The sequence below is a fragment of the Nasonia vitripennis genome, chromosome 2 (genome assembly GCF_009193385.2).
Source record: "Nasonia vitripennis strain AsymCx chromosome 2, Nvit_psr_1.1, whole genome shotgun sequence".
In the NCBI taxonomy this organism is placed as follows: Eukaryota; Metazoa; Arthropoda; class Insecta; order Hymenoptera; family Pteromalidae; genus Nasonia; species Nasonia vitripennis.
The window spans coordinates 2,742,842-2,770,832 of NC_045758.1; the positions used below are offsets into that span (position 1 = coordinate 2,742,842).

A 27,991-nucleotide genomic window follows, 5' to 3' on the forward strand; every position below is an offset into this window, starting at 1 on the left:
TACAATTTTTCAATGTAAACTTTTAGTATAAATCATTTTTTTACATTACCATATAGGTGAGAATTATGAGTTCACAACCCGTAAACTTGTATTGTGAAACTTATGTTTTTAGCAAGAAATTTTTTCTCTTGATTTTTGTACTTGAAATTTTGCACGAAGTAACGGAGGCTATCGTTCTTTTACCGATTGCGTAAGCTTGTGAGATTTTAAATAAATATGATCAATTGAAACAAATTGGAAGCATCATAGCTTTAGTAAGAATTGCTGTCAATTATCTTATACAATGTATCAATCATACACATCAAGAAAAGATCAATGCAATAAAAAATGCACAAGATCGATAAAATGGTATTTAAAATAATAAAGCTTCCGCGGTGACACGAATAACTTCATTTATTTTTCAGAACAAATTCTAGTAAAATAATTGACTCGAACCTAGAAAGCTTTATTGAAGCACGTAACAAAGTGATTGATATTAAGCAATATGATGGAGTAATTATTACAGTATAGCTTTGTCAATCATTTATGTGCTGAAAAGAGCAGACTTGACAAGGGTTTTTTTCTTGTACAAAGCGTTTTGGTTAGCGAAATGTTCCACTGAATAAAATGGATGGCAAACAGTGTCTGCAAACTTATTTTATAGTTAATAAAGTTTTTCTTTTTAGCTGTGGAACATGGCCTTATCAGCATACAATTTTTGCAAAAACATTCCGATATTTTTGGATAACCCAACAAATCGTTATTATGGCGGCTAAGGTATACAGATATCTTATAACATTATACATTCCGCTAATATCAGTTATGTATTTTATGTTTATATCGCTTTTTTGTATCTTACTTAATTTTTTTATTTTATTCGAATGAAAGCATTATTTCGAAATAAAGTTTCTTCACAGGTGACTTATACAAGTCTAAATATGCAAACGATTACACTTATGAACAAAATTATTTTTAAAATTGTATTAATTTATCATAATTTTTGCATTTTCACGCGCGCTCTTGTAGTCAATAAAATTGTACGAAATTAAAAATGACACTGATTTAGTTATTGAAGCAGTAGCTTCTTTTTTCTATAATATTAGCATCACTATCAAATTCGTCAATCAAGTTATCAACGAACACAAAGTATGTAAAAAAAATAGATGAAATTGGAAATGTAAAATGCTAGTAAAATTAATAAATTTCTTATAATAATATAAAGGTAAAAATCATCCTTGAAAAAATTCAAGACGATTGGAAAAGTCTAGAAGATGATTCGGAAATAAAAATTTTGTCTTACTATGCTAGATTAGGCAAGCTTTTCAATTTTATGTACATTGGTATGTTATAATAACTTTTTGTAATTTAATCAACCGTCTCTTTTTATACATTGGATATAACATGTACAGGTGCAGTTTACTCTGCTTTGATATCATACATGGTTCTTCCTCTTACACCAATTATACTGGATTTCATAGTACCTTTAAATGAATCAAGGCCCAAGCAGCCGCTTATAATGGCCGAATTCTTTATAGATCAAGACAAATATTTTTATCCACTAATGATACATGCCTATCTGTCAGTACTTTATGGTATTATACCTCTACTTGGAACAGATACCTTATACATGAATTGCGTTCATCACTCTTGCGGAATGCTTAAAATTCTCGGGTTAATAATTTATATAAAATATAACAATAATATCGTTCCTCTAAAAAATTAAAGTCTTCACTAGTGTTATATTATGGAACAAAACTCATATTTCAGGAATCGTATCAGAAATATTTTAAATAGTTCATCAAGGGAACTGTCCAATAAAATCAAATATGAGAAAATGGTAAAGTGTATCATTCAGCATCAAAACATAATAGAGTGCGTATTAAAGATTTTTAACATAGATTTACGACATATTCTACATATATTTCATTGTTATAATACAACAATAAGATGATTTATAGATTTTGTAATAACATCAATGAAACCTATAGCACTTCATTCTTAATTGTATTATGCTTCAGTATAACTTTGATGAGTTTTAGTGGAGTAGCGGTAAAGTATAGAAATTGCTTTGATTTTGAAAAATATTCAATTTTTAAAATGTTTTATAATAATTGAAAAATTTTGTCGATTGTTTTCAATTGGATCTAGACCGTTATTAAATTGGGCGACAATTTTAATGACGTTATAAGATTTGGATTTTTCTCAGTGGCTCAAATTTTTCATTTACTTTGCTATAATTACATGGGTCAAAACGTATTGAACTATGGGGAAGAACTGAGAGCCCAAATGTAAATATTATAATAATTAAATTTAGAATATAATATAGTTTCCAAACTATATTGCAAATCATCTCTAAAGAGAATAGAAGACATATTTGTGGTTTCGTTGCAGATACAATACTAACTGGTATGAAGCGTCCTTAAAAACACAACGACTCGTAAAATTTATGATGGCGAAAAATATGCATCCCATAATTTTGCGAGCAAATATCGTTCCCTTATGTCTACCAAATTTCACACGTGTACGTATACCTTTTTGCTGCATCGTCTCGTTCTCAATAAGATTGTAATATGTATGTTTGTTTGTTATTCCAGGTTATAAAAACGTCGATGTCATACTTTACGGTACTACAATCAACAAGATAATTATGTATAGAAAAATAATAGTATTATTTAAATCAGCTTATGAGCAACATCTCATACAGTAGTCTTCAAGATGGAAATTCCAAGCATTTCAATGCTCGCAAATTTTATTTTTTGTAAAAATGTTAATTTTATATGTTATATAATATATAAAAAATAATACAATCTAAGAATATTTTTTATACATCATTATTTATAATAATGTAGATATAATTGGACACTTATAATAATACAACAGCTTTGTACAATACTCCGTATAGCGTTTATAAGTATACCTTTATATACTTATGGCCTGCGATAATAACTACGCGATTCTTTGTTTGCGCCCTACGCGCGGTATATGCCCATATTAAGGATAATTTTCATAAGTGGTCGGGTATAGCCCCGGGTTCGGAAGAAAATTGTATAATAACAAAATTGACGAGGAAATGCTGCAATTTGGAAGGTAAGAACTCAATTAAACGACACGGGACGCCCGTGCCTTGTTACATATCGATCGCAAAAATACACACAGTGTAGAACGATCCCCTGGAATTATGAAAGAAACAGTATTGCGTGCTTTGTTTCCAAGTTTTTTTTTCGTCACAAAGAAATGGAAAAAGAAAACGATTGCATCCGTGCATACTACAAATTGAACAAATTTTCCATGACATTACTCGGTCATTGGCCTTACCAATCTGAAAATTCTGTAAAAATCGTAACTTTTCTTTGGATATTTCAGCACCTCAGCATTCTACTACCCGAAGTATGTACGTGTGTCATCTTGTTGAAAATTTGAGGCATCGAGAAAAATCTTTCTAATTCGCGTCTTTTGCAGCTAATAAAGTTCGTGGAGATTCGAAATAACGTCGATTATGTCATTCTAGCTTTCTCTCCGATTATATACAATATAGTTGTTGGTATAAAATTTGTAAATGGTTCTCTCAATAGGCATAAGGTAATCAAAACGTTATTCGATGTAATAATTATATTTTATATACAATTTGTCATGTGTATTCTCAAGGTAAACTGAAAACATATTTCTCCCAGATAAAAATAACATTAGATACGATTCAGAGCGATTGGAAGAGTCTACGTACTGAAGAAGAAGCGCGAATTTTAGCGAACTACTCTTCGTTTGGAAAACTATGTACTGTTGGATGGGCCTGTAAGCTAGCTCTTATCTTCAGTGATCTCACTTTCTTTTATTTTATTCTATAATATATAGAATAAAATCTTTCATGCAATGACTTTTTTCTATTTTTTCAACAGGGATATGCACCACCACGATAATCTGCTACTTGTTGTTTCCCTTCACACCATTCGTTCTGGATCTAATAAGACCATTGAACGAAACGAGACCCAGGCAACTAATTTATATGGTGGAGTTTTTCATCGACGAGGATAAATATTTTTACGAAATTCAAATTCACTCGTACGCAACGACTCTCATTGGATTCATACCCCTCATTTCCATAGATACCTTTTACGCCGCCAGTGTGCAACACGCTTGTGGGATGTTCGCTATCCTCGGGTATATAATTCGTCATTTATAATTGTCGCTCTCGAAAAACAAAGCATTGCATGCCCATCAAGTTTCATAATTATATATTTTCAAGACATCGCCTCAGAAGGATTAACGGTGCGATGAGCAAGTCGAAAAAAAGATCGGACGAGGATGCCTACCGAGAAATAGTTTCTTGCGCGATTCAGCACGACAAGATACTTCAGTTAGACCAGACCTGCACAAATGATGAAATTCCCATCCAGTAGTTTAAGTTTCCAATGGTCAATTATCTTTTTACAGATACTGCGATAATCTCAACGACACGTACACCGACTCCTTCTTCTACATCATGGGCTGCAACATGATTAGCCTGAGTTTCTGCGGAGTTTTGGTATAAAACAATCGCAGATGTACTTATATACAATAATCGAGTGCGTATTCGAATGATGGCAAAGCTGGCGACTTTTCTTCCAGCTCATACTGATGTGGGGTCGTATCTACGACATGTTGAGAAACGGGATATTCACGTTCGCGCAAATATTTCATCTCTTCTATTACAGTTTTCAGGGGCAGGTTTTGTCGGATCGAAGCCTCATGATAAGCGATTGCGTGTAATGCATTAAAACCGCGAGTTCTGAAGTAATATACCAAGGAAAATAAAGTACGAATACACGATTTTAGATACGATTCCGAGTGGTACACGGCGTCGCTGAGAACCAGGAAAATCATGACGATGGTATCCATGCGCAGCTTGAAGCCTTTCCTGCTCACAGCAAAAGTTTATGTCATGTCATTGCCAAATTTTACACTGGTAACAATTTTATACTTGACGTAATATATACGTTTCCAACGATAAAAAAAAAAACTAACTAATTTTGCAGGTAATAAAAACATCCATGTCGTACTTTACGGTTCTAAAATCTTCTCGATGAATTAAAAAATCAATGCGCTTATACGGTTTGTATTTTCTGAAATAAAGGAATTGTATTTTAGTGAATGTGCATTTTTCCCTGTATGCATCTCGACGACGATGACTTCTCACAACGAATATTAGTGATGATTAATCAAAAATATCCGAAAATAGTCAAATGCCAAAATTGACTTGATATAAGTAAAAAATCAAGTTTTCCCGCGCGGTTCAATGGAATTGGACCGCGATATACACGAAGGGAGGGGATAAAACAAAATTAATAATGGAATACGCGAATTCTTTTTCTCTGTTTGCTTGTTCCCCGCAACTCCCGCCGTCCGTCACTGATGGTTAGACCATATGATAGGTTATGAAGCATCATCGGTGGTGGATCTCGGCGTCTTCAGCCCGAGATAAATCATAACCTCTGCAGGTGGTACTATTGTTGACTACTAACTTGTCACGATAACACTCTGAATGTTCCATTGTTGTGAAAAACGCTATACTTATTATTCAGTTGTAAAATCAAAGTGAATAAGTGAAATCTATCGGATTTTAAGCGTATGATTCGCGAGCAAAAGCTAAACGTTCATTGACAAGTAACATGTATTCTTTTTTTAGCTTAAATTAGTTTGGCATAATGTCGAATATGCTATACGGAGGAGACGAAATCGGTGCCCTGGTTTTTGACTTGGGCCACCATTCGTTACGGGTCGGATATGCACAAGAGGACACTCCAAAAGCCGAGATTCCTGCAGTTGTGGGTGTCGGGGAAGATGCGAATTGTAACGCAGCGAAGGTAGAACCTATGGATGTAGACGATAAGAAACCGGACAACAACATAACGCAGACTACTCCAAAATATTACATCAACACAACAATTTTGCATGTACCGCGTAAGGGAATGGAAGTGGTCAGTTACATGAAGGACGGAATGATAGAAGATTGGGATCACTTTGAAAAGGTATGTATTATGATTGATAAAAGATCTGGAACTCCCGTACACTTTTTACTTGTGCTGTAGGTTTTGGATTACACATATTCAAAAGTTATCCAGTCGGATGCTGAATATCACCCAGTATTATTCTCCGAGTCCCCTTGGAATATTAGAACAAAGAGGGAAAAGCTGACAGAGTTGATGTTTGAGAAGTACAACGTTCCAGCATACTTTCTTGTGAAAAATGCTGTACTTGCAGCTTTTGCAAATGGCAGGGCAACTGGTATTGTAGTGGACAGTGGAGCAACCCACACGTCAGCTATTCCAGTTCAAGATGGATTTGTTTTGACACAAGCTATCGTGAAATCTCCTCTCGGTGGAGATTATATCTCCATGCAGTGTCGACAGTTTTTGCAAGTGAGTATTTGCAAACAATTAAACATTATGGTTGATCAGTGGAATAATTTGAATATGTCTAAATCAATGAATTTTGTTGCATTCAGGAAAATGACGTAGATCTTTCCCCGGCATATATGATTGGAAGTAAAGAAGTAGTGAAAGATCATGATAAACCCAGATGGGTGAAAAAGAAAAATCTTCCAGAGGTCACAAAATCTTGGCACAATTACATGGTGAAGAAACTTGTGCAAGACTTCCAAGCAACTTGTTTACAAGTCTCTGAAAGTCCTTATGATGAGAAGGGTGTATCAACTATTCCAGCAGTTCCTTATGAATTTCCTACTGGTTATAGACAAGACTTTGGATCTGAAAGATTTCGTATACCAGAAGCCTTATTTGATCCTAGTATGGTGCAGATGAGAGGGGGCATGGTTGGAAATACAATGCTTGGTGTTGGTCATATAGTTACAACAAGTGTTGGTATGTGTGATGTGGATGTCAGACCTGCTCTTTACGGCAGTGTGGTTGTGACTGGAGGCAACTCCTTTATTCAGGTAATAAAGATATTTATTTCTGTTAAATTGATATTAAAAGTAATTTACTTGACACTTTCGAAAACGTCGTTTTTATTTTATTCGTAGGGATTCCCTGAACGACTAAACAGAGATCTGTCAATGAGGATACCATCCAGTATGAGACTCAAGTTAATAAGTGCTAATGGATGTGCAGAACGTAGATTTGGATCTTGGATTGGCGGATCTATTTTAGCATCAATTGGAACTTTCCAACAAATGTGGATATCAAGTCAAGAGTATGAAGAAAGTGGTAAAAGTCAAGTGGAAAGAAAGTGTCCGTGAATCTGTATGATTTATACACGTGAATTACATTTATTGAAACAATGGCGGTATGCTGTGCGCGATTTCTTGTAGATTATGACTGAGCAATTCATATTTTTAAGCGTGTAATTATTTTATTATCGATTTGATTTAATTACATAATATTAAAATACAAAGGTTTCATAACAATCTTTTGATTTTTAAAAACTTAAATTAGATTTTTTATTGTCATTTATAGTATAAAAGACTATGAATATAAAAATAATTTATGGCTTATCAAAAAGATAATACTGAATTCACAATTACTTTATAAGTAAGGTCCCCAGCCTATGTACATTTGACAAAGGTTATCCACATTAATAGCATCCAAAATCAAGTGATTAACTTGACCCTCGACGCTAAGATATAGATTAAGAGCTTCTAATCTCTTTCCTCTGTTACCAACCATGCCCTTAAGACGCTCTTCTATACTTTTAATATGCTCAACGGCCTTTTCGTTCGTTTTTTCCGCTACGTCACTTATCTGATTCCTACTCCAAGTGACTAATGGATCGTATACAAAGGGTTTTAACACACTTATAAGGGTACTTGCCTGTTCACGTAAAACTTTCATTGTTGTACGGCACGATTGGCGGAAAGGGCCTTCATACTTTAATGGCCCCATAGCTTCAACCATATTGTGAGTTAAACGGAAAGGCACTCTTTCTGGCCATTCAAAGGTTTCCCCCTAAAAAATAAATAGGCGATTGTATGTGTAAACTAATTACCGTGCTCGCTTTACTTTGATGGAATAAAATAATTAATATAAAATTACCCGATTGAATAAACAATTAAAATCGACATGTACGCAATCTCCACATTTGGAATCGAGTAAAATATTCTCGCCGTGTCGATCACCCAATCCCAGTATGTACCCAACCATTGACATCACAGCCGTAGTTCGAATATAAGCTGTTCTAGCTTCGTACCTAAAGCAATTTTTTATATGAACACTATTTTATGCATCCAATTACTGCAGAAAAAAGTATATTTACCATCCATATGGATCTGGAAAAGCCAAATGAAACCAATCCCCGAGAACTGGAGGGTGACGAGGTACAAGCTTCTCGGTGAATACCTGCCGTTTTTTTTCAAGTGGATCTTTAAGTGCACACGTCATCGTTCGTATCTCCTTTTGGGACGTTAGAATATTTCTCTCTTTGTATAAATTCATAAGAACATTTCTGTATCCGATCAAATTCGGCACCCACTCTATCAAGCCACATTCTTCGTTTAGTGGTACAACGCTCTAAAAATATTTATTATAACGTTAGTTACAATGAAAAAAACACAATGTTAAAATCAAAACTCACATAAGTACGAATATAAAGACGTCTTCGGCGTGATTCTGGATCTTTCTGGAGATACTTGTTAACAATATCATTAAATTCCATCAAACGAAAATCTCTCCTCAAGTCATCTTTAGGTTTACACATGAACAAATAAGATTTTCCGTCAGATCCACGCAAGGAAATTCTTCGGGGACGCTGGAGTGATGGCATCACAACGACTTGTTCGTCAATACCTTGTATAGATACCCAATCACTGCAAATGAAGCAATAACGTATTTGATTTTGTTTTAATGGACTAAAAAAATATACATAAATAAAAATAATAAAATATTACGTTGCAAAAGGATTATGCTGTTCCATAGAAGCACCTTTCATAGGTAGATGAAGCTGCCTAAATTTAGTAGTTGGCATCATAATAGGGCCAAATGATTTATCAGCTAATAATCTCGGTAAAGATCTTGAAAGTACATTGACAGTTGTGGTTTGTACACCCTACATCGTATATAAAGCTGGTTATTAACGTCTAATGCTATAACGCATGTACTTTTAATGAGAAAAAAACTTACATCAGGTATATGTTTGTTTGATAGCTCAATGAGTCTTTCCCAAAACTTGTGAAAGCACGATATCAATTTTGCCATTTCCGTAGTTTTTAAGGCATCACGGTTCAGTATCTCCTTGCAGCATTTCTGACGCGTAGAATATCCAGACTGGTGCAAATAAATAATGTATTTAGTACATGCATTATTTCTGTAATTAAGTAAAATATAACTATTTAAATTTACGTTAAAAACGGAAGCCATCATCCATAGACAATGTTGCGGATACGCCTTGATCAATTTCACAATTATAGTGAAGAGTGTATTCTGAACTTCTCGATTCGGATGACAAATTCTAGATGCCAGTTGGCTGAATGCTGTTAGCCACATGAAAATAGGCACTCTTTCGATGTAAGCCTCTATGATTTTCGTCATCTGACCTAAAGTTTTTGCAATACCGTTGTCCGAGCCTACGTTATGGGCTCTAGCTCGTGAAGCATAGTTCAACCAGACTGTCAGCATTCTCGGCAACGATTGATGAATATATTTGCAGCCATACAGCAAGGACTTTCCATAGTAATTAATCACGTGTGCTTGCATGTCACTAAATTTAATTGAATATGTAGCATTGCAAATTTTCATTTTTGGATGGCTTTTATAAAGATAAACAAAACTCACCGTCCGCTTACTGACATTCGTTCGTCATCAGACATTTTATCGATCACCGATTCATAATATCGAGCTATGGCAAGGCAACTCTTTTCCCAATTTTTCCAAACTTCATACGCTTCTTTGTAGTTGATCATGTTGCCATTGGCATCGACGTTCAAAGTTTCATCGTTGTACTTGGCCCACAGTAACTTTGTCTAAAATTTATTTAAAAATTTTTATACGATTAAATATTTATAAGATTTGTGTTTGCAATACAAACCTTGGCACATTGCTTTCTTTCAGTGGTGAAAATCCCTGGAGGCTGCTTCTTGTAATCGGTCGAGTTTTTGAAAAATGTCGTCAAGCAACGTCTCAGCGTTATCAAAGCCTCTTCGGGAGATCCTTTTTGCCAGTACAGCTGAGCTTGTTCAATGCATAAATCTTGCTGCGGACAGGTGCCGGTAGCTGATAATATATACATGTAAGCTTGCTGGTACAATCCAGCCCTAATACAAACCAATATACAATGCGTTACTTATTAACTGCACGCAGCACAGTATAATTGCAATTAGATTTGATAAACAATCAATATACATACTTTCTGGCAATTTTCGCACTCTTTAACCACAACTTTCCGATTTCTTCTGTTATGATAGTATTCTGTGCATTGACGTTTGACTGAAGTTGCACTGCCAAGTCCAAGATAGCCCTTCGCATACCTAAAACGAATTCCGCACCGCGCGATGCATTAACCAGCTTGTCCCGCTTTTCCCACTCTTCAAATATTTTAGGCAAATTTTCTAAGTCTTCTAACATTATTGTGCACGCTTTTTCGAACTCGTTGACAATGTGTAATCTTTAAAAACAAATAATTACTTAAATTACAGAATATTTAATTTGCATTACGATTTATTAAAACTCACTTCATAATATAAGAGTAACTCTGTTCATAGGCACCAGGGCGCGACGACACCGTCAGAAGAGAGACAAGCTTCTTTTTAATGGCAAACATATCAGGTTTAACGTTATTTTTCAAATCTTGAAGCAAATTTGATTTCACGTTATTTTTTATGTCATTTCCAAGCTTTCCAAAGTGTGCCAATTGCCAAAAAGGTTCAGAGTCGCAAATGAGGGTCTCAAGCTCTGGCCTGCAAATTTGCAAGTTTTATTTTAGAAATAGTATGATTTTAGCGATAATCTTTAAATTATGCAAATTACCTGTCTTTGAGAATACCATTTGTTATACTCATAGCAGTAAACGGTTGATCTAATCCAAGATAGCATTGGATCATACCTTGCAGGTATTTGGGTTTAGGAGCAGTATTTTGCAGAAGTCTCTCGTAACAAGTGGCGGCATCCTGGAATTGGCCGCTAACTTCGTGAGCCAAGACTAATTGCTGAAGGTCTGGGCACTTATCTTGACTGACTAAGATGCCGGATACACCGTCGGGCTCTTCAAGTTGAGTGTATATTTTCTAAAATGATGATTAATTCATAGTTTATACAATATTTAACTTGCATCCATTTCTTTTTACAGTATTAATAATTACAGCAAGTAAGCCACCCTCCAAAGATTCTGACAGCCCTTTTTTACTTGAAGTCATGTGTTGCTCCAGATAAATGAGAGCTCTATGATATTCGTAAGACTGATAACACCCTTGAGCAAGTGCTAATTTTGGGAAGCAATCACAGAACTCTGAAATTTTTCATGAAACCGATCAATATATAACTGGTTAGATATTTTAGTTATGCTAGTTTTATTACTAAAGCTTATTACTTTCGATTCGTTCATACTGGCTGTCGCGCATTCTTCGTCTTTCTCTCAGCCATCTTTGTAGATGGTCCAGGGTCGAAAAAATTACCTACAGTAAAAATAAAATAATGTTCTATTTAATAAACATTTACAGCCGTTAGAGCTTAATTAAGTATCAAATTTAAATAATTACTTGTAAACACCGAACCCGCCGAGCTTCATCAGATACTCTGTTATTGTTTGATGCAGTGTCAACTTGAACGCGCAGCGGTCGGTTGCGTGAGAGCTCGCGGTCGACATGAGACTTCTCGTTTGTTGCAACTACTGCTAACATTTCTGTACATAATTTTCTTACATCGCTGTGTGATCCGTTTGATACTACGTAAGCTGAAGAAAATTGAATAAATTTATAGTAGATACATTACATTTTTTAAACGGCAATTGAAACTTACCAACAATGTAAGGAATACAAAATGTCATGATTCTTATACTACGTTTAAATGCTGGCCGGCATGCATTGAGAACGTTACTAATATTGCTGTCTTTTATAATTTTTAACATACTAACAGTCCAATTAAAAGCCCACGTTTCAAAAGTTGACCCTGACTCGGACCTGTTAACAAGTAAACGATAAATAGCTCAATGTAGATTTAACGAAAAAATCACTACTATTGTGTACACTTTTTATTGCAACAAACCCGTATATGGGACTTGGCAATTCAACTTCACTGGCCGTTGTAATTGTATAGTGAGACGTTAAAAGCGGGTAGATCATGTGTTGAATTTTTGACGATAAATCGTTCCACAGCCTGCAATTCCTACCACCGGGTGAAATCTCATACGATCTTAATATTTCCTGAATTTTTCAAATCAAATCAGATTAAATTGCCGTGAAATTATATAAGCAAACTACAAAATAAAGAGTTATTCATACTTGTATTGCCAGCGAGAAACAATCCAGACTCTGGGTATTTTTTTGCGACTGAAAGTCTTTGACTAATTCACGAAATAAACCATCAGCAAATTCTTCGTTCATATCGCATATAAACTTGGTATCAGCTGTTATTTATAGAAAAATAAAGATCAGTTTTTCATGATAAACAAATATCGTAAATTTCATTATACAGTAGTGCCATGTATACTTCGTGAAATAATTCTTCTTGGTAAAAGACTGGGCTCGATCGCGCCTAATTCTCCAATACATTCTCCACTTGCAATGCAGATCGCTTCATCCTTATCTTGACAACCAGCCATTAATGTGTCTAATAACTTGAGGACAAAATTTGAAAATCAATTTGAAATTCGTAATAAAAAAAGATTCCTAAGATGAAAACTTACTTCTACAATCAAAGGATGAACCGTACTGTCGGATAAAATAAGGTCGTTTATATCGTTGCGATGTTTGGCAAGAAACTGTTGCAGGTACAGTAGAGCCTTGAGTCTTACTTCGTCTGTTTGGTGCACAATGCGCTTGATCCATAATTTTAGATTTTCTTCTACAGTCTTTGGCCTGTAAAGTATTTACAAAAATTAATCAGTGCGTAAAAGAAGAACATATTAAATTCTCTTTGCTCACTTCGTTTGATTTATGTGATTTATAATTCGAGTTGATATATTTGGCGATACTTTCAGATCTTTTATAAAAAACAAATCTGAAATGTGTTCCTTAACCAGCTCTCTATTTTTTATTATCAGATACTCCAACATTGCATTAGTCTCTTTGGGATAGAATTCTAGTAAAGAAACCAAAGACATACAAATCGTCGCTAGAAGGGGACCCAATTCTCTGACCGATGTACTAAAAATATAAAATATTTTATAAATTTGAAAAATCGTTGATAGACAAGGCTGTTTTAGTTTCGAGAAATACATAAATATAACATACTTTCTAATAAAAGCACTCCATGCATTGCACGCTAGATTTCTAAATCCTGGTCTTGTAAAAGTAAGAGCAGTTCTTAACGTCGCCAAAATTTTATACTTGTATTGCGTGATATAATTTGGCCCCATAAAGTTCATTACTTCTGCAAGCGATGCCAGGGCATATTTTTGCATAGTTTCTTCAGAATTAGGACCAAGATTAGCATCAAAAGTAACAAGTATACCATGTAGCATTGAATTCAAATACTGAGCCTTAAATAATTATTCAATTAGTTCAATTGTAATCATCAGGAAAAAATTTCGATTATATCTACTTACGATTTCGCCTTGAGACTTAAAACTTGCTGATTGCTGATCATCGTATTTTGAAAGAAATTGTAAGTGATTCAGAACCTTTTCTTTCTGAGAGTGGAAATGTAGCATTATTTCGCTAATTATCAACTGAAAATTAAATATGTTTATCATATATGAAATCGTAAAATTAAAGTTGCTTTGATCATTAGCTTAGAATTAAATTTTAAATACCGAAAAAGAGTCTGCTATTAAAACAGGTATACTAGATTTTGTTATTTCAGATACAAGTTTGAAAATTTGTATACCATCTTCAGTACTTTCAAACAAAAGTACACGGCAGCATATATGCTCAAAATAACTTTTAAACATCACTTTTTCATCTGCATTTATTAATTCAGCGATGTCGTGAAATAATGTGATAGCTTTCCGAGACTTCACTATCTGGGGTAACAAAAAGCATAAAGCGTGATGCCCATCTTTACGCAATAGTTGCCGGGATCCTTGAAAGCCTATACATTTGGCTACTCTATGTACAGTTGTTGCCATATTATAGTCATAATTAATTCTATTATGTACCGCCAATGCCATCATCAACTGAAAAAAAAGTATGTATGAAAAAATGTAATTAATAGTTAACAATAATTGTACACTTACTTTTAAGAAATCCTTTTTATATCGTATGTACATAGTTTTTAACGGAACCTTATGATACATAGTAACTTCTTTGTAAGCATCTGTAGCTAACGCTACAGCCAGAGGTGATGATTTTGCATGCAGAACCGTCAGCAGGAAAATATTGAGACATCTTCTTTCAGTTAAATGTGATTGTATGCTGAAAGAACAATCGTACATAAAATAATATAATTAATTATAATATTAACGATAACGATGTATCCGATGTAAGCCATTGAATTACCATGCCGCATTCTTAGCTGTATATATCAAAGTTTGATGCAATGATTGATTTGAAGTGTTAAATGTATCATTTAAAACAGCAACAAGATTGTCCATTACTGTTTTTATGAATTCCAATAATTCTTCAGATGTATTATCTTGTAAAGGTTTGTTTGGGATTGATGAATTAATTCGATTAGTTAGAATATGTCCAATTGAATCAGCAAAATTTTTTCGAATTTCTTCATCATTATCTTTCACATATGATATCCACATCTTTGCTGTAGCATTGCTATTAAAATTATTGATATGATTAGAAAGTCTGATCAAGTTTTTGGACAAATTCAATCTGACTTTTTTAGAATTAGAATTTAAAAGCTCAAAAAAAGAATTGAAATAGATTTCAAATTTTGCAGCAACAACTTTTGGTTTTACAGTGTGGTTTACAGTCGGTACAGTATGGTTTTGTAAATTATGACAATATTCACAATTTACCATCCACTTTTCAAAGTCATTTGGATCTCTGAAATAACATTGGGAAATTAAAAATCGTCATAAATCGTTAAACATATTTTACTTTCATTTTAATTTGTACCTAATTATTGTTCCATTTTCTGAAATTAAACAGACCAGTTGTCCCATAACAGTAGCAAGTGCTTCATGAAGCAATGGCTTTTGCGTATTGTATGCTGGTACAAGTATTTTCTCCACTATGTCATTGAATTTAATGCTTTTATCCAGAAGTAATACCGGACTATTCCTAAAGCAAGCAACATTTTTATAAGTTATGGCTACTACTAAGTTAAAAATATTTTATTTGAAACATACTTACAGAATACTAGCAACGGCTAATTCGATTTCAGAACTTGAAATACACATATTTATTATATGCAAACGTTGATATCCTTTGCCATGTCTACAAATAGCAATGAGACACTTGACTTTTGTAGCACAATCTAAAGATTTGGCATTTGCAAGATGAGTTTTTGTGATATTTGTAGTAAGAGCATTTGAATCAAGCCAAGGCAATAGTAAAATATTCTGAATTTCATTATTATCAATTCCTCGTAGTGAAATTAATTGGCAAAAATTTTCAAAAATTAGCTTATTCTGTTCACAATTATTCGTGGTCAGAGCTTTCAATAATTGAAATTGAATGTTAGCAATATCATGTTCAAATAAATTTATTGAAATATTACTTTCTGCTAATTGTAAGTCCAACAAGTTTGTTAAACGAAGTATAAGAAGTAAATTTTTATATTTTTCTAATTGCAAATATTTGTAGAATTGATCTTTAATAGTTATCCACAATTTACTGACTTGATTAATGTCAGCAGAGACATTATTGTTTCTTATTTCCTGAAGAATGAAACACACAATAACTTTCATAAAATACTGAAAAAAAAATAATAATAATTAGATAAATATCATAAAAATAATGCAGTTTACTTCTTAATCACTGTTTCGACACATACTTGACAGTTTTCAAAATAGGATAAGAATTGTTTGATTTCATCTTCTTTATAGCTTTTTTGTACTTTGATCAAATTATTTTCAATTTTCTTGCATGTTTCATACTCTAGTTTTTCAGAACCTGTGCAGAAAAAAAATTAATCTTATTTTGGTATTCAGTCATATGAAAAGATTTGTGTACGAACTTACTTAGTATATGATTTTGTAGTGCAGAAATTATTTCAAAATAAAAATTAGCATGTGCAGGATCATTTATTAACTTGACTAATTGTTTAAATGTTGCTGTATGGATCTGACATATACTACGTGGAATAAGTCCCCTTTCATCCCAGATAGACAATGATTTAACAATTTCCGTTGCATAAAGTATCAAACTTTGCATATCCTAAAGCACGTATTAATTTGGATTATAAAAAATATGAAATAAATTTTCGAAAATTTTTCATAATAATGTACTATTTAAGTTTACTTACACTATTGTTTAACAAACCGTAATCAATCATTTCAATACAAATTTTTAAAGCTGCTAATTTTACTCTAGGCTCTGAAAATACTAAAATTTCCAAGAGTTGACTTTTAAGTCTATCTTTTGGCCATACAGAAACATCTGACTCTGCTATTACCTACCACAATAATATTTCAAAATTGTGCAATAATAAATTATTCGATTACATAAAGCTTCTAAAAATACCTTCAAAACTGATGTAAGAAATAATGAAATATCATCATATTTAACAGTAACTGTATATGGTGTGAGGTTCAAATAATCTGCTGCATTTTGATCCGCTTGAAATTTATTCAATTTTATCTCTTTGATCTGTTTTATTTGCTTATCAAAACTTACTAATTCTTTAAAAAAAAAAACTTATGTACACATATAATTATTGGAATAAAAAAAATTGAATTTTTTAAAATTATCATACCATCAAGAATACTTAAATATTCAGAAGTAATGATTTCATGCATTTCCCAATTTAAACGAGATAAAATTCGCACCATACATACTTGAATGTCAATTATTTTTTGCAACGAAGCAGAACTAACTGGAACACTTATCAAGTAAAACATAGCTCCAAACAACCACGTTGTAAATGCTGTAAAAATTAAATGTTATTAGAGAGTGAATACACTACAAATTTGATGTGAGTCATGTCTTTTTTATATAAGGGCTCTTACCTGTGTATCGTCGCTGGACATCTTTGGGTATTGGATTATTTGTCAATGGAGGTACTAATATATTCAAGTTATTAAACCTACATAATAAAGATTCCAAAAGTTGATGTAAACTGTCTTCAGAATTCTCATAATCCAAAGTTGGAAATATTGTTAAAAATGTATTATTCATAACAACCCATATTTGGCGTTCATAATTCAAGCTGAAAAGAATCAGAATTACCAAACTGTTGAAGCATTAATAATATAGAAAAAAAATTATGAGTCTTTAATGAATTAATACTTGTTGTCATTGCTTGAGTTGGTACTGGCTTGATCTGAAGATTCCTCTACTTCCATCTTTATGTTTTTTATATCAACATGTGAAATTAACGTTAATTCTCATTCTGTAAAATAATAGTTATACTCCTGTAGATTCATTGTTATCATTCATCAATAGGTTAAGTTGATCATTTGGAAAAGTTCAATTATTACAGAAGTGAATATAAAGTTTTCGAAAAACTACTTATGAATGTTGATGCACTTTTAATTACTCTGACAAATACATGTCATCACTCTAAAAACATCAAAAAAATTCAATAAAACTTTTTTAATGAACTTGTACAACATGTATGTATATAACTCATATTTTCTTTAAACATTGCCATGCGAAAACTTAGGTCACACATAACTACTACAAACTATATGATATATGTATGTACATATGTTGAAACCTACGATCTTATTTAACACAATAATTTAATAAAATATTTGCAAAAATCAGAGCGACTTGATTATGGGTACCGGCAGCGGCAGGTTACCCGCGCTTTCGCGAAATCTAATATGGCAACCTCCGACCAATCAAGATCTATTACCCATATTAATATCAATGTATGATTACATGATTAAATATATGTATAGGTATGTTCATGTCAAAGTTTAAACACAAAAGAAACCCCATATACACATAAGCCAAACCGTCGCTGGCCGCCGTTGCTCGTTCTCTCTCTCTCTCTCTCTCTCTCGCTCAAATACCTACTTATGAGCGCACGTGTTTGACGTGTTCGCCGGTTCCCGCCGTGGCCGTCAATTATGTTTACAAACATCTTGTCCTGCGACTCTAGCTGGCACTGGTCATGAGGATGTGGATTGTGTTCCGATGCGGGAACAGTAAGTAAATTTGGCAACAGCGCAGTTTCAGTGTACAACATTTGACGTCTTGAAACGGTCAGCAACGGTTTTTGACTACTGGAGCTGTGTTCCGCATATGTAAACACAGTAATCAGCTGATTACAAAGCTCATAAATAATAAAAGTAAAGAAAATTCATTTGCAAAATTCATATTCAAAAATAAAGGAGACATGGACTTCTGACTTAAACGCACGCGCACTACATGAGCCAATCACATAACGTCTATAGAGGGATAGGGAATACTTCACTTGACTTCGCGTTGTAGCATATATACGATGGTTGGTTGTACACACTACTGTATTACAGCTGATGGCTGATGCGATGCACACATATATATAAATCATAACCTATAAATCTTAGCAGCGTTTTCGTTACAACACGAAATTTTTTTTATAAAATAATATGTTTTATAATACTCGTTTATAGAATAACAATCGTAGTTTTAACGAATTTAGAGAATCAATTTAGCGTGCGCGTAATATTTATAATTGTATAAATTTTTCAGAATACTTGTAGAAGATATTCTCTGTGATTAACTCGGGAAGAAAACAAATATTATATTTGTTTATTAATTTTGTACTTGGTTATAAATTCAAAACTCACTTGCTCAAAATGAACGAAGGAAAATCTTTAAATAATGTCAGTGAAAATAGCACTGAAGCATCACACTCTAATTTGAATGGTGGAGTTCAAGATCTATCCAGTAAGTTTTGTTTGTATAATTGAAGTTGTTGCAAAATTTTTGTTAACTCATGATATTAATTATTATCAGATAACAAATCATCACCTGTTAAGAGCGAAAAGGCTAATGATTCTGTTCAAGAAAATAGCACACTTAAAAGAGTCAGTACATCTAGTGCAAATAATTCAACTGGTAAGGCAAAGAAGCGGAAAAGATGTCCAAGAGATGCTACAGCACCCAAACAACCTTTAACTGGTTACTTTAGGTAAGAAACCTAGTAAATATTATTGTATCGTTTAGTTTAGTAAAAAGATTTACCTCGTATATTTACGTAAATTAACCAAGATCTAATTTAACACTTTTTTTCAAAACAATTTGCAAGGTTTCTGAATGATCGAAGAGAAAAAGTCAGAAGTGAAAATCCTACAATGCCATTTTCTGAAATTACAAGGCAGCTTGCTGCTGAATGGAATGTTTTACCAGCCGACATCAAACAGGTTAATTAAAGTTAATATTAATCCTTCATATTGCATACTAGATAAAATAACTGTTTTTTGTATTTCAGCAATACTTGGATGCTGCGGAACAAGATAAAGAACGTTATAACAGAGAATTCAATGATTATAAACAAACGGATGCTTATAAATTGTTTTTAGAAAAGCAGGCTACTAAGAAGGAAAAGAAAAACCAAAAAAAAGAGAAAGAGAGTAATGGTACTGATACTTCCACCGCTCCTCCAGCTGCTTCAGAAAACAATGTAAGATCATCTCTTCAAGCAATTCAAACATTTTGTATTTAGATTTGTACAAATGAGAAAATATTCTTATTTCAGACATCTCGGAAAGAAAAGAACGAGCAAACTGGAACGTGGGATATTCCGATATTCACGGAAGAATTTTTAGAACATAATAAATGTAAGAAAATATATTTATGTATATAACTCTTTTAACTTGAGGTAATTTCGAAAACAGCATTAAATTATGAAAATTGTTATGTTTTTAGCATGCGAAGTAGAGTTGCGCCAATTACGAAAAAATACAGCCGATTATGAATCACAGAATGCTGTTCTGCAACGACATGTAGATAGTTTGCATACAGCTGTAAATAGATTGGAGACTGAAACAAATTATCAACAAACAGCTAATGAGGCTTTGCAACGACATTTAGATATGTTGAGATCTCAATTAGCTTCCTGTTTTGCCAATATACCTTTAACAGGTGTGTATAGCTAATAAAATAAATAATATATTCATTTAATACGTTTTTGTATTAAACTTAATATAACTTGTACAAATTTATATTCACGCAGTAGTCTAATTTATACATTTCTGTCGTTAGATTGCTTTGAAGGTGCAACGCCACAAAATATCGATTCTTATGTTGAAAGACTTGATTCTCTAGTGAACACTAATACGGAACCATCATTACGCAGCGCTGTCCGAACTGCCGTTTCTCGCCTGGACTTTATTAAATGACCCATGCTTTCAGTGACACCACCAAAACATCAGCGTTCTCGGCAAAATCACCGTAAATCTTCAAATTAAAGACTGTATCGAGAGTGTAGTCTTGTCATATAATTGCTAAAATTGTATCAGTCTTTGCTTTGAAAAGTCAAGTAGTTTTTTCAAGATTTCGATTTAAGGAGTTCTATACTTCTTTTTAAACTGTCGAGTGAGTATCTGTAAAAAGGAAATGAGTATCCGGCATACAATACAAGGAGACGACATTAACTCGCTAGTGATAAAAGTTGATATTCTTGATACCTTAGTGCAGCTGCGTTTGGAAGTTTATTTTTTTCACATTCTGATACGATCTGCTTAATACGTGGATAGACATATTTTAGCAGTTCGATATTGATTTTTGAGATAGAACTCACGAATTCAAAACTAACTTTTGAATTCGTTTGGACATACTTATTCAACACGTTCCAAACGATTTCGTTTAATTTTTCCCTGAAACGGACAAATTACGTATAGAATTAATTAATAAGTCTTTTTTGCAAATAAATACATAAATGTATATTAAACAAACCTAAGCGATAGGTTTTCTTTATAGTAAGAATTTAAAGAGACGTCTTTTAGAAAATCAATTGCTTGTTGCTTGTGAGGATGATGATCATGAACTCTCATGTAACAATTAAATACCGATGAGGCAGAAACTGAAACAATTGAATCTAAAACGTCGATAGAATAAATCTTCCCAGCTCTAATAAGATTCCTCAATAGTAGCATCACCTGTAAAAATATTTAATTTTCATCATCGTATAGGAATCTTTTATTTCCATTCGTATTTAAACAACGAGATAATTTTGTTTTACCAAGTAGCAATGCTTGTGAGTGGAATTACTTCCGCAAATAGTGACGAAATTAGCTGCTAACATATCTAAAATTGAACGGACGAAATTGGGTTTTGCTTCCAAAAAGCATTTTGAAAGTGAATCTGCCACCTTGAAAGCATTTTCGTTAGATGTTTCCACTGTTATCAACAACGGGAGATATCTTTCAAAAAGTTCTCTTATCATAGTTTGCAGAGAGATGTCCGTTTTCACATTCAAATTCTCTATGCCTAATATAATCATGTGAAATATTCTTTGGGCTAAGTGCACCAAATGTGGTTGGGCTGGTTGCTCGGGAGGTAAAGCCACTTTATTAATCAATACCCGCAACATGTTGCTTGGTTGGTTCTGTAAACAAAAAAAAAACTTTAAGAATGAAATATATTTGTACAATAAGAAAAAACAAAAAATAAGCAGATTTATTTTTCGTTGACCTTTACGTATAATACGGGTGAACAGCAGAAAATAACTGTTCCTATGCATCTATAAATCCAAAATGATAATTTCGTATCCTTGTTTTCTTCATTTATAAGTTGTAAAGCCCATTTGTCCAGATTATGTAAATAGGATCTACATGTAGCGTCAAAAGACGAACATTGTTCTGCCTAAAATGATGAGAGAAAATTTGAGCATTGTTTTTTCATGGATCAAAGTTGATCTTGGAGTTAAAAATAAAATTTTGTAAAAATGATACCTTTAATGTAGCTCGTTTTTTCGAAATAACCATAAAAAAATTAATAATGGGTTCATTGCTATTCCGAAATTCATTAATGTCTCTTTCAGAGTCTAATATGCTTTTTATTTCTGGCAAATGGGAAATGTAGTTCTTCAAAAAATGCGTGTCACTATTGATTTCGCAATTTAATATATTACATTTTACCCATGCCTGAAATAAGTTGACGAAGAATTTAAATACAATTCTGTAATTTGACTGAAATTGAACAAAATGTGTACATGTACCTGTATGCATAATGTGTTGAAAGTGGCTATTTCTTTTCTTAAAGTTTCTAGAGCAATCTCATTTTGCAAGATTGCAGTTAGGTATAATCGAGTAATCCTAAACAGATCACAATGTGATAATATAAAAATAATTCTACAACGAAATTTAGAATTGAAAATGAAAAATAATACCTTATATCTTTAATAATCACAGACATAGTGAAATGCTGAAAAAGTGAAACAGCCGAGTGTCGATATTTTTTAGCCGTAGATGGATCACGACACGCTTCGAGTGTAAAAGCAACAGCAAGCTTTGTTGGGTTTTCGTAAAAGTCTGTACTTAAGTCACAGTTCGTGACCATCTGACGTACTCTGGAGGCCACATGCTGCCACAAGGAATTAAGCATCAAGGTACTTCCTAGAATGAATCTCATTGAATATTAAAAAACTCAAGTAATTAATTTTAATTTTAGTTAAACTTGTACCCATAGTATTACTGCTTAGGAGATCATTGCATTTTTCAAAAACCTTCAACAAAGTGCTGGTCAAAACTCCAACTTTGTTTGGAGCACTTTCTAAAAGATAACGATCTATCCACCCTCCAAGAAAAGCATGCTCGTGACGTCCAAAATCTTCACTTTGCATTAAAGTAATCCTTAAAACGTCTATGAACCAGACCATCATAGAACGAGAGAACTCGTCTTTTCGACAGCTTATTGCATTAGCCTAACAAGTAATTTAATTTTAGTTCGTATAAATATATAAAAAATATTAATTTTTTCAGAAAGAGACAACTCAATACCGTCTCGGTGTAGCTTTCGGCAATGTCTTTGAAAGAATATTTACAATCATTATACAGAAGCAAAACAGCTAGCTTACTCTTCCAAATGAGGCAATACTTTTTTGAGTTAGAAGGGTCACTCCAATCTATAGTTGATGGCAGTAAATTTACCATAGCTGAGCACTAAAAATAAAAAACAAATTCACGAATTATCAGATTGATTGGAATGTAATTTTCACTTGACTTGTAACTTACCACATCAACAGTATCTGTTGTCACAGCTAAGGTGAGGAACAGTGAAATAAAGTTATAGATGCCAGATTCAGAATAATCCTGCAGTTTATTTTGAGAAAATCTAGAGTATATACGTCCTTTTATTTGGTTCCATACTTTTGTTTCACTACGACTGTAATGTTTCTCCAGAAATTTTCCTGTAATGATTGATCGAATGAATGGCAATACTTTTGTATGAGCAGAATCTAGAGAAAAATACTCTTATTAACATACCTAAGAGTCGTAGGAATAGACCAAAACTGGATTCATGATTAATTTCGTGGTTTGTATTTTTAATCCTACTTTTGATTTGCTCTAAGATGTCCATTGGAGTTTTTCTGATGGGTTTTTTTTAAATATAATAATAAAGCTCAAAAAAAAAACGATTACAAGATTTAGTAGATCACATACTTTTCACTCGATGTAGACCATGGTCCTCTAGTTTGCAAGAGGAATGGTTGGTCTAATCGTCGATGAAAGCACTCCCACAAAAGAGAGATGATTTGAACTTGGGGTGACCACCACTCACAGCTTAAAACATGAACTAAAGGGATAATAACACACAACTCGTCATCAACCTCTTCTCTAGCTCCATCTTTTCCACCTTTGTTAATGTAAATTTTCATAATCTTAACAACTTGCGCCATGCTGCAGCTGATTTGTTTTTCTGTCATCTGTAAATATAGAAAGATGAACGATTATAATTTTAAAGCTAAATTTCAGAATGTGGAGAGGAAATCGAGCTTACCCGAGTAGATGGCTTATTCGAATATACTCCATCATCGGCATACCCATAAAGTAAGGTCAAATGGTAGATTAACCAGATGCAAAATACTTCTGAGTTTTTACAATCAGGCAAATTGATATTTTGCAATTTTGAAGTACTTCTGTATTCATTGGGGAATAGTTGATCCAGAATGGAATTAAGAAATTCCCAGAACATCTGAAATGAATGATCCGAATATAACTTTTGAACTCATTTGAATAAATTTGTATAAGTGAATACCTTGCATTTTTCTTTTGTAAATAGAGAATCAGCAAGAATCTGCAACATAAGCCAGAGCTCTCGCACACATGAGCAGCTATATGGAGTTCTTGTGTGTAGATCTGTGTTGGGAATCTGAAAAAGTGCGTCGAGTATCAATCCGAATAAATATTTTCAAAAAGTGGAGTTTGATTCTCCTGTACTCACTGTCACGAATATCTTCATAGATATGTAAATTAAATCAGCTAGAGCCGAAAAAATGATGTTTTCCAAATGCTCGTTGTTGCTTTCTGACTCGTGCCATGAATTACTTTTGATGCAGATTATGGTTGTTAATAGCCATCTGAGATCAAGATGACTGTGATACAAGTGATACTCAGGCTGGTTACTCTGAAACACAAATTTCATTGTCATTTAATATAGTATGTAGCAATTACTTTGGGAAATGCAATCTTCACCTTATTTCCAACGTTTGATGGAGCATACAAAAATGTGGAGTCAGGTATGCAATGCAAACGGCCAAGGAACCTTTGCATTGTATCCAACAGATCTTCAAAATCTTTTTCTGATTCATCTCCTACATCTCTAATGGTAAAATTGTCTTCTCTGATACTAAAACAGTAAGCATTGGTAGATAGGGCATAGAAGCAATATTTCAAAATAAGTAAGTAAAAGTGTGTTGTGCTCACCTCTTGATGTAGCTGCGCAAATTGTATAAAAATTCGCAAACTACTTTACGAATGGCAAAAAAATCAATTTCCTCGTTTGTAGCCGTAAGTTTTGCCAGTACAGGTATCTTTTTGAATCTGCATAACTTTTTCAAATTTGATCTAAATGCAACAGCAATGAAACAGTTGTTGAGCTTACTAGTTAACATTAAGCTTAGCGATAGATTATTATACATAGATCAATGAGTACTCACTCCATGCATCGAACATAGTGTTTGAGATTCATGAGAATATCGATTCCCGGTAGTTCGCATTCGAAAACTTTGAAAAGAGAATTCAAAGGTGGCCTCTCATGCAACACATTGTGCAGATCCTTCTGCATGAATAAACTCGTGCTGTTCAATTGCCAGTCGTGCAGGTTCACTTTTCCACTGCAGTTAAACGTCCCTTTCGACATCTCTGACGATATTTATCCTTCGACAAGTTTGCTAACACTATAAGGCATCACAAACTAAACTATGCACCTGTTGCATGTGCACGAGGTTCGTTGATTCTTACTAACGGCAGTCAGCAGGCTGAGTCAGTGCAGTCGACTATTCGAATCAACTTTATGCTCGACGATAAAGCTAAATTGTTCACTTTTTTTGCAGCAGCAGCAGCTCTGCAAAGTTTCAAGTTTCTAACCAACAAGCGAGCACATGCATCAGCGACTGCCGCACTTTTTCCCGCCGAAACAGTCTGATGACAAGTCGGCTGCTTATGTATAAAGCTGACCTTCCTATATATAGATATACTGCTATACCGAAGTGATTGTACTAAATGCGTTTAATCTCAGGTTGTTATAATTTGGCGTATACGGCTACAACGATTAAAAATATAATAATTCAATGAGTAAGAGTAGTAAGACATGTCGAGTAAGATAGTCGCGGGGCATTATTTTATCGGTATAATAGTCGCAATTATAAGTGCATCTCTCGTTCCGCCCTCTCCAGCCGCAGCCAATGTCCGGTCAATATTCGCGCATCAACTCTATTAAAATTTTAAAATTCTAACATATCCCAACTCTGTTGCATAAATAGATGTTTTATACAAAGTTCTCTTCTGCTTCAAAATATCGCGCGTATAACCTGTCCGATTCCGTATATATATATACTATAATCAGCTCGCAGCGAAATATCGGCAACGAAATGGAAGAGAATGGAAACTTTTTAACGCGTCACGCCCCCTACGCCTATGCCAATAATCCAGCATGTATAACAGCAAAATCGTATACATATATTTACTGATAGTACGCGAGCGATCGTCCTATATCAGAGATCATCATCGACATGGAAGAAGAAGAAGAAAAAGCTATATAAGCGCGCGCTTCGCCGTCCGACCTTGCGGCTATCCTTGCGACTATTTTCGCGTAAGGCGTTTCAACATGATAGATGAGAGTTTTCGAAGTTTCCACGACGTCGCGCATTTATATACCCGGCCGGTGCCAAAGTTTCTTGCGCCGCACACACACACGCACACACACACACATCAGGAGCGCGTCAGCAGCGCGCGACGAATAATTTAAGATCGCAGACAATGCCTGATTTCGCTCCGTACATTATACTAATATACTTCCTTATGCGTGTGGGTGATGTTATAGCTACACGATATAAGCGCGTGGGGGCGGGGGCAAGCTATATAGGCTTTGAAAATCGCACTCTCGCGAAAACATATAGAATAAGACAAAGGATAGTAGATCGAGTTAACGAGCTTACACACTTCCGACAACTAGTATGTTTAGCTAGCTCTCGATATGCGCGGCCGTTTATATATATATATATATATATATATATTTACAATTTTATAAACACGGGCGAAAATTATTTATAGCGGGAAGGCTGCTAGACGAAGCCGACGGCGCAGCGCGTGTTTGATGAGCCGAATAATATGCGAAATGAATAAGAGCTGCAGTATAGCGCGAGAGCGATTTTAATTAAGTCGAGACGCGATCACGTGCGCTGTGCGCACCTCGTGGCTCGGCGGCTTTTCTTTTGTGTGTGTGTGTTGGGTGGGGGGGGGGGGGGATGTCGGAAGGATAATAATAATACGCTCGATTTTAAATGGAATTTACGCGATACTATGCAGCTCTGATCTAGGGAAAATCGGCTCGGATCGAGAGTATTATCGCGAATCGAGTCAAGATAGAACATATATAGAATTTAAAAAACGCCACAGTGGATCACAGCCCTCGGCAAAAAATTGCGACGATGGATAAAGTCCCAGAGGCGCACACGTGAGATAGAGAGAGAAAGAGAGTGAGCGAACCCCCGCATAGGTGGCTCTTTACGATTTTATTATATCGAAAACCGCCTCTCTATACTCCGCGCACCGAGTTGCTCCTTTAATATTAAGCATTCGCTCTCGTGTCTTTTTTCTCGAGAAACCACACGGACACGCGCGTGTTATTATATCTTTACCCGGAAAAAATAGCGGGCGACGCGACGGGCGCTTGTATTTTCGAAATAAAAAAAAAAACCGCAAACGCGCAAGCAAGTTCATCGCGCGCAGTATATACAGCGCCGATTCGAATTACGATCCGAGAGCTCAGGATTAAATCTCGGCGCTTCGCTCTGTCTATAGCCGATCGCAAGCGTGACAAATAATCGTGACAAGTGCAGTACAGCAGATCTATATATCGGGCGCGTATAACATAGCGGGGATGCGAGATGCGAGAGAAGCCAGGGAGATGTCCGACTATATTTGGGACGTTGAGCCAGGCTTATTCGACTCTTCTGGCCCACTTGGCCGGCGTTGATTAGGGAGTACGCGTATATATAGGTGTATTTTTAGACACCGACATACGCGCAGCGTCTCACTCTCTCACTCTCTCTTTGTGGGGTCGAGCCTTATCGCGAGATTCCGGATCGCGATGTACATCCATGTGTGTATCGGTATAGGGTATAATATAAAGCATCACGGAAGCACACGATATTAAGAAAAA

General features: G+C 34.3%; 6 protein-coding genes across 9 annotated transcripts; 4 read left to right on the plus strand and 2 right to left on the minus strand.

The window, feature by feature from the left end:
• Window positions 1-606: 606 nt before the first annotated feature.
• On the plus strand, window positions 607-2,624 carry Or203 (odorant receptor 203). The gene is made up of 9 exons (NM_001190646.1): window positions 607-756; window positions 1,006-1,125; window positions 1,202-1,319; window positions 1,389-1,650; window positions 1,747-1,851; window positions 1,938-2,028; window positions 2,128-2,267; window positions 2,371-2,500; window positions 2,574-2,624. Exons 1-9 carry the CDS (start codon window positions 607-609, stop codon window positions 2,622-2,624), a joined length of 1,167 nt encoding a protein of 388 aa, NP_001177575.1.
• Window positions 2,625-3,213: 589 nt separating this feature from the next.
• On the plus strand, window positions 3,214-5,039 carry Or204 (odorant receptor 204). Its single transcript, NM_001190647.1, has 9 exons — window positions 3,214-3,366; window positions 3,439-3,558; window positions 3,651-3,768; window positions 3,873-4,134; window positions 4,220-4,330; window positions 4,408-4,498; window positions 4,582-4,718; window positions 4,789-4,918; window positions 4,989-5,039. The coding sequence occupies exons 1-9, from the start codon at window positions 3,214-3,216 to the stop codon at window positions 5,037-5,039; spliced, it is 1,173 nt and encodes a 390-aa protein (NP_001177576.1).
• A 281-nt stretch (window positions 5,040-5,320) lies between these two features.
• On the plus strand, window positions 5,321-7,473 carry LOC100117771 (actin-like protein 6B). 2 transcript variants are annotated; one of them, XM_008211232.3, is made up of 5 exons: window positions 5,321-5,450; window positions 5,639-5,981; window positions 6,042-6,371; window positions 6,458-6,907; window positions 6,995-7,473. In XM_008211232.3, exons 2-5 carry the CDS (start codon window positions 5,658-5,660, stop codon window positions 7,208-7,210), a joined length of 1,320 nt encoding a protein of 439 aa, XP_008209454.1. In that variant the 5' UTR covers window positions 5,321-5,450; window positions 5,639-5,657; the 3' UTR covers window positions 7,211-7,473. The 2 variants fall into 2 exon arrangements, with proteins under 2 accessions (XP_008209454.1, XP_008209455.1); XM_008211233.2 differs by having other exon boundaries at window positions 5,327-5,547.
• Window positions 7,408-18,331, minus strand: LOC100117810 (serine/threonine-protein kinase atr). Of its 3 annotated transcripts, XM_008211223.4 has the most exons (37): window positions 17,896-18,111; window positions 17,653-17,734; window positions 17,462-17,564; window positions 17,182-17,381; window positions 16,929-17,099; window positions 16,697-16,854; window positions 16,479-16,628; window positions 16,195-16,390; window positions 16,008-16,126; window positions 15,365-15,927; window positions 15,128-15,292; window positions 14,555-15,055; window positions 14,293-14,470; window positions 13,870-14,232; window positions 13,663-13,785; window positions 13,349-13,596; window positions 13,040-13,261; window positions 12,802-12,973; window positions 12,606-12,732; window positions 12,398-12,522; window positions 12,162-12,319; window positions 11,916-12,076; window positions 11,657-11,850; window positions 11,488-11,572; window positions 11,261-11,406; window positions 10,929-11,185; window positions 10,634-10,858; window positions 10,309-10,566; window positions 9,991-10,216; window positions 9,738-9,925; window positions 9,306-9,663; window positions 9,087-9,230; window positions 8,855-9,012; window positions 8,542-8,773; window positions 8,224-8,477; window positions 8,004-8,157; window positions 7,497-7,916 (listed from the first exon to the last, which is right to left on the minus strand). In XM_008211223.4, exons 3-37 carry the CDS (start codon window positions 17,515-17,517, stop codon window positions 7,497-7,499), a joined length of 7,455 nt encoding a protein of 2,484 aa, XP_008209445.1. In that variant the 5' UTR covers window positions 17,518-17,564; window positions 17,653-17,734; window positions 17,896-18,111. The 3 variants fall into 3 exon arrangements, with proteins under 3 accessions (XP_008209444.1, XP_008209445.1, XP_008209443.1); XM_008211222.4 differs by having other exon boundaries at window positions 7,408-7,916; window positions 17,653-18,109; XM_008211221.4 differs by lacking the exons at window positions 17,653-17,734; window positions 17,896-18,111 and adding an exon at window positions 18,197-18,331.
• A 52-nt stretch (window positions 18,332-18,383) lies between these two features.
• Window positions 18,384-21,775, plus strand: LOC100117847 (high mobility group protein 20A). The gene is made up of 8 exons (XM_008211235.4): window positions 18,384-18,626; window positions 18,854-19,051; window positions 19,121-19,295; window positions 19,413-19,527; window positions 19,596-19,787; window positions 19,863-19,944; window positions 20,033-20,248; window positions 20,369-21,775. Exons 2-8 carry the CDS (start codon window positions 18,961-18,963, stop codon window positions 20,503-20,505), a joined length of 1,008 nt encoding a protein of 335 aa, XP_008209457.1. The 5' UTR covers window positions 18,384-18,626; window positions 18,854-18,960; the 3' UTR covers window positions 20,506-21,775.
• LOC100679341 (protein MMS22-like) lies at window positions 19,944-26,768 on the minus strand. Its single transcript, XM_008211234.4, has 19 exons — window positions 25,266-26,768; window positions 25,033-25,173; window positions 24,802-24,955; window positions 24,551-24,733; window positions 24,365-24,478; window positions 24,107-24,301; window positions 23,770-24,032; window positions 23,593-23,696; window positions 23,341-23,516; window positions 23,107-23,268; window positions 22,790-23,030; window positions 22,497-22,722; window positions 22,326-22,422; window positions 22,060-22,251; window positions 21,800-21,970; window positions 21,348-21,713; window positions 21,062-21,264; window positions 20,794-20,982; window positions 19,944-20,709 (listed from the first exon to the last, which is right to left on the minus strand). The coding sequence occupies exons 1-19, from the start codon at window positions 25,466-25,468 to the stop codon at window positions 20,655-20,657; spliced, it is 3,435 nt and encodes a 1,144-aa protein (XP_008209456.1). The 5' UTR covers window positions 25,469-26,768; the 3' UTR covers window positions 19,944-20,654.
• Window positions 26,769-27,991: the final 1,223 nt, after the last annotated feature.

Bases quoted from the DNA above. Each gene is read 5' to 3' on its own strand.
- Or203 (NM_001190646.1), top strand. From the start codon at position 607: ATGGATGGCAAACAGTGTCTGCAAACTTATTTTATAGTTAATAAAGTT. The intron at 2,268-2,370 runs GTAAATATTATA...GTTTCGTTGCAG, and splicing joins GAAGAACTGAGAGCCCAAAT to ATACAATACTAACTGGTATG. The intron at 2,501-2,573 runs GTACGTATACCT...TTGTTATTCCAG, and splicing joins GTCTACCAAATTTCACACGT to GTTATAAAAACGTCGATGTC.
- Or204 (NM_001190647.1), top strand. From the start codon at position 3,214: ATGGAAAAAGAAAACGATTGCATCCGTGCATACTACAAATTGAACAAA. The intron at 4,135-4,219 runs GTATATAATTCG...TATATTTTCAAG, and splicing joins GGGATGTTCGCTATCCTCGG to ACATCGCCTCAGAAGGATTA. The intron at 4,919-4,988 runs GTAACAATTTTA...CTAATTTTGCAG, and splicing joins CATTGCCAAATTTTACACTG to GTAATAAAAACATCCATGTC.
- LOC100117771 (XM_008211232.3), top strand. From the start codon at position 5,658: ATGTCGAATATGCTATACGGAGGAGACGAAATCGGTGCCCTGGTTTTT. The intron at 5,982-6,041 runs GTATGTATTATG...CTTGTGCTGTAG, and splicing joins ATTGGGATCACTTTGAAAAG to GTTTTGGATTACACATATTC. The intron at 6,372-6,457 runs GTGAGTATTTGC...TGTTGCATTCAG, and splicing joins AGTGTCGACAGTTTTTGCAA to GAAAATGACGTAGATCTTTC.
- LOC100117810 (XM_008211222.4), bottom strand. From the start codon at position 17,517: ATGGAAGTAGAGGAATCTTCAGATCAAGCCAGTACCAACTCAAGCAAT. The intron at 16,629-16,696 runs GTATTTTTAGAA...TTATTGTGGTAG, and splicing joins TTCTTACATCAGTTTTGAAG to GTAATAGCAGAGTCAGATGT. The intron at 9,926-9,990 runs GTTTGTATTGCA...AATAAATTTTAG, and splicing joins AAAGAAAGCAATGTGCCAAG to ACAAAGTTACTGTGGGCCAA.
- LOC100117847 (XM_008211235.4), top strand. From the start codon at position 18,961: ATGAACGAAGGAAAATCTTTAAATAATGTCAGTGAAAATAGCACTGAA. The intron at 19,052-19,120 runs GTAAGTTTTGTT...AATTATTATCAG, and splicing joins TGGAGTTCAAGATCTATCCA to ATAACAAATCATCACCTGTT. The intron at 19,296-19,412 runs GTAAGAAACCTA...ACAATTTGCAAG, and splicing joins CCTTTAACTGGTTACTTTAG to GTTTCTGAATGATCGAAGAG.
- LOC100679341 (XM_008211234.4), bottom strand. From the start codon at position 25,468: ATGTCGAAAGGGACGTTTAACTGCAGTGGAAAAGTGAACCTGCACGAC. The intron at 23,517-23,592 runs GTATGTTAATAA...CAATCATTACAG, and splicing joins TCTATTCCTACGACTCTTAG to GAAAATTTCTGGAGAAACAT. The intron at 20,983-21,061 runs GTTTGTTTAATA...TGTCCGTTTCAG, and splicing joins AAAGAAAACCTATCGCTTAG to GGAAAAATTAAACGAAATCG.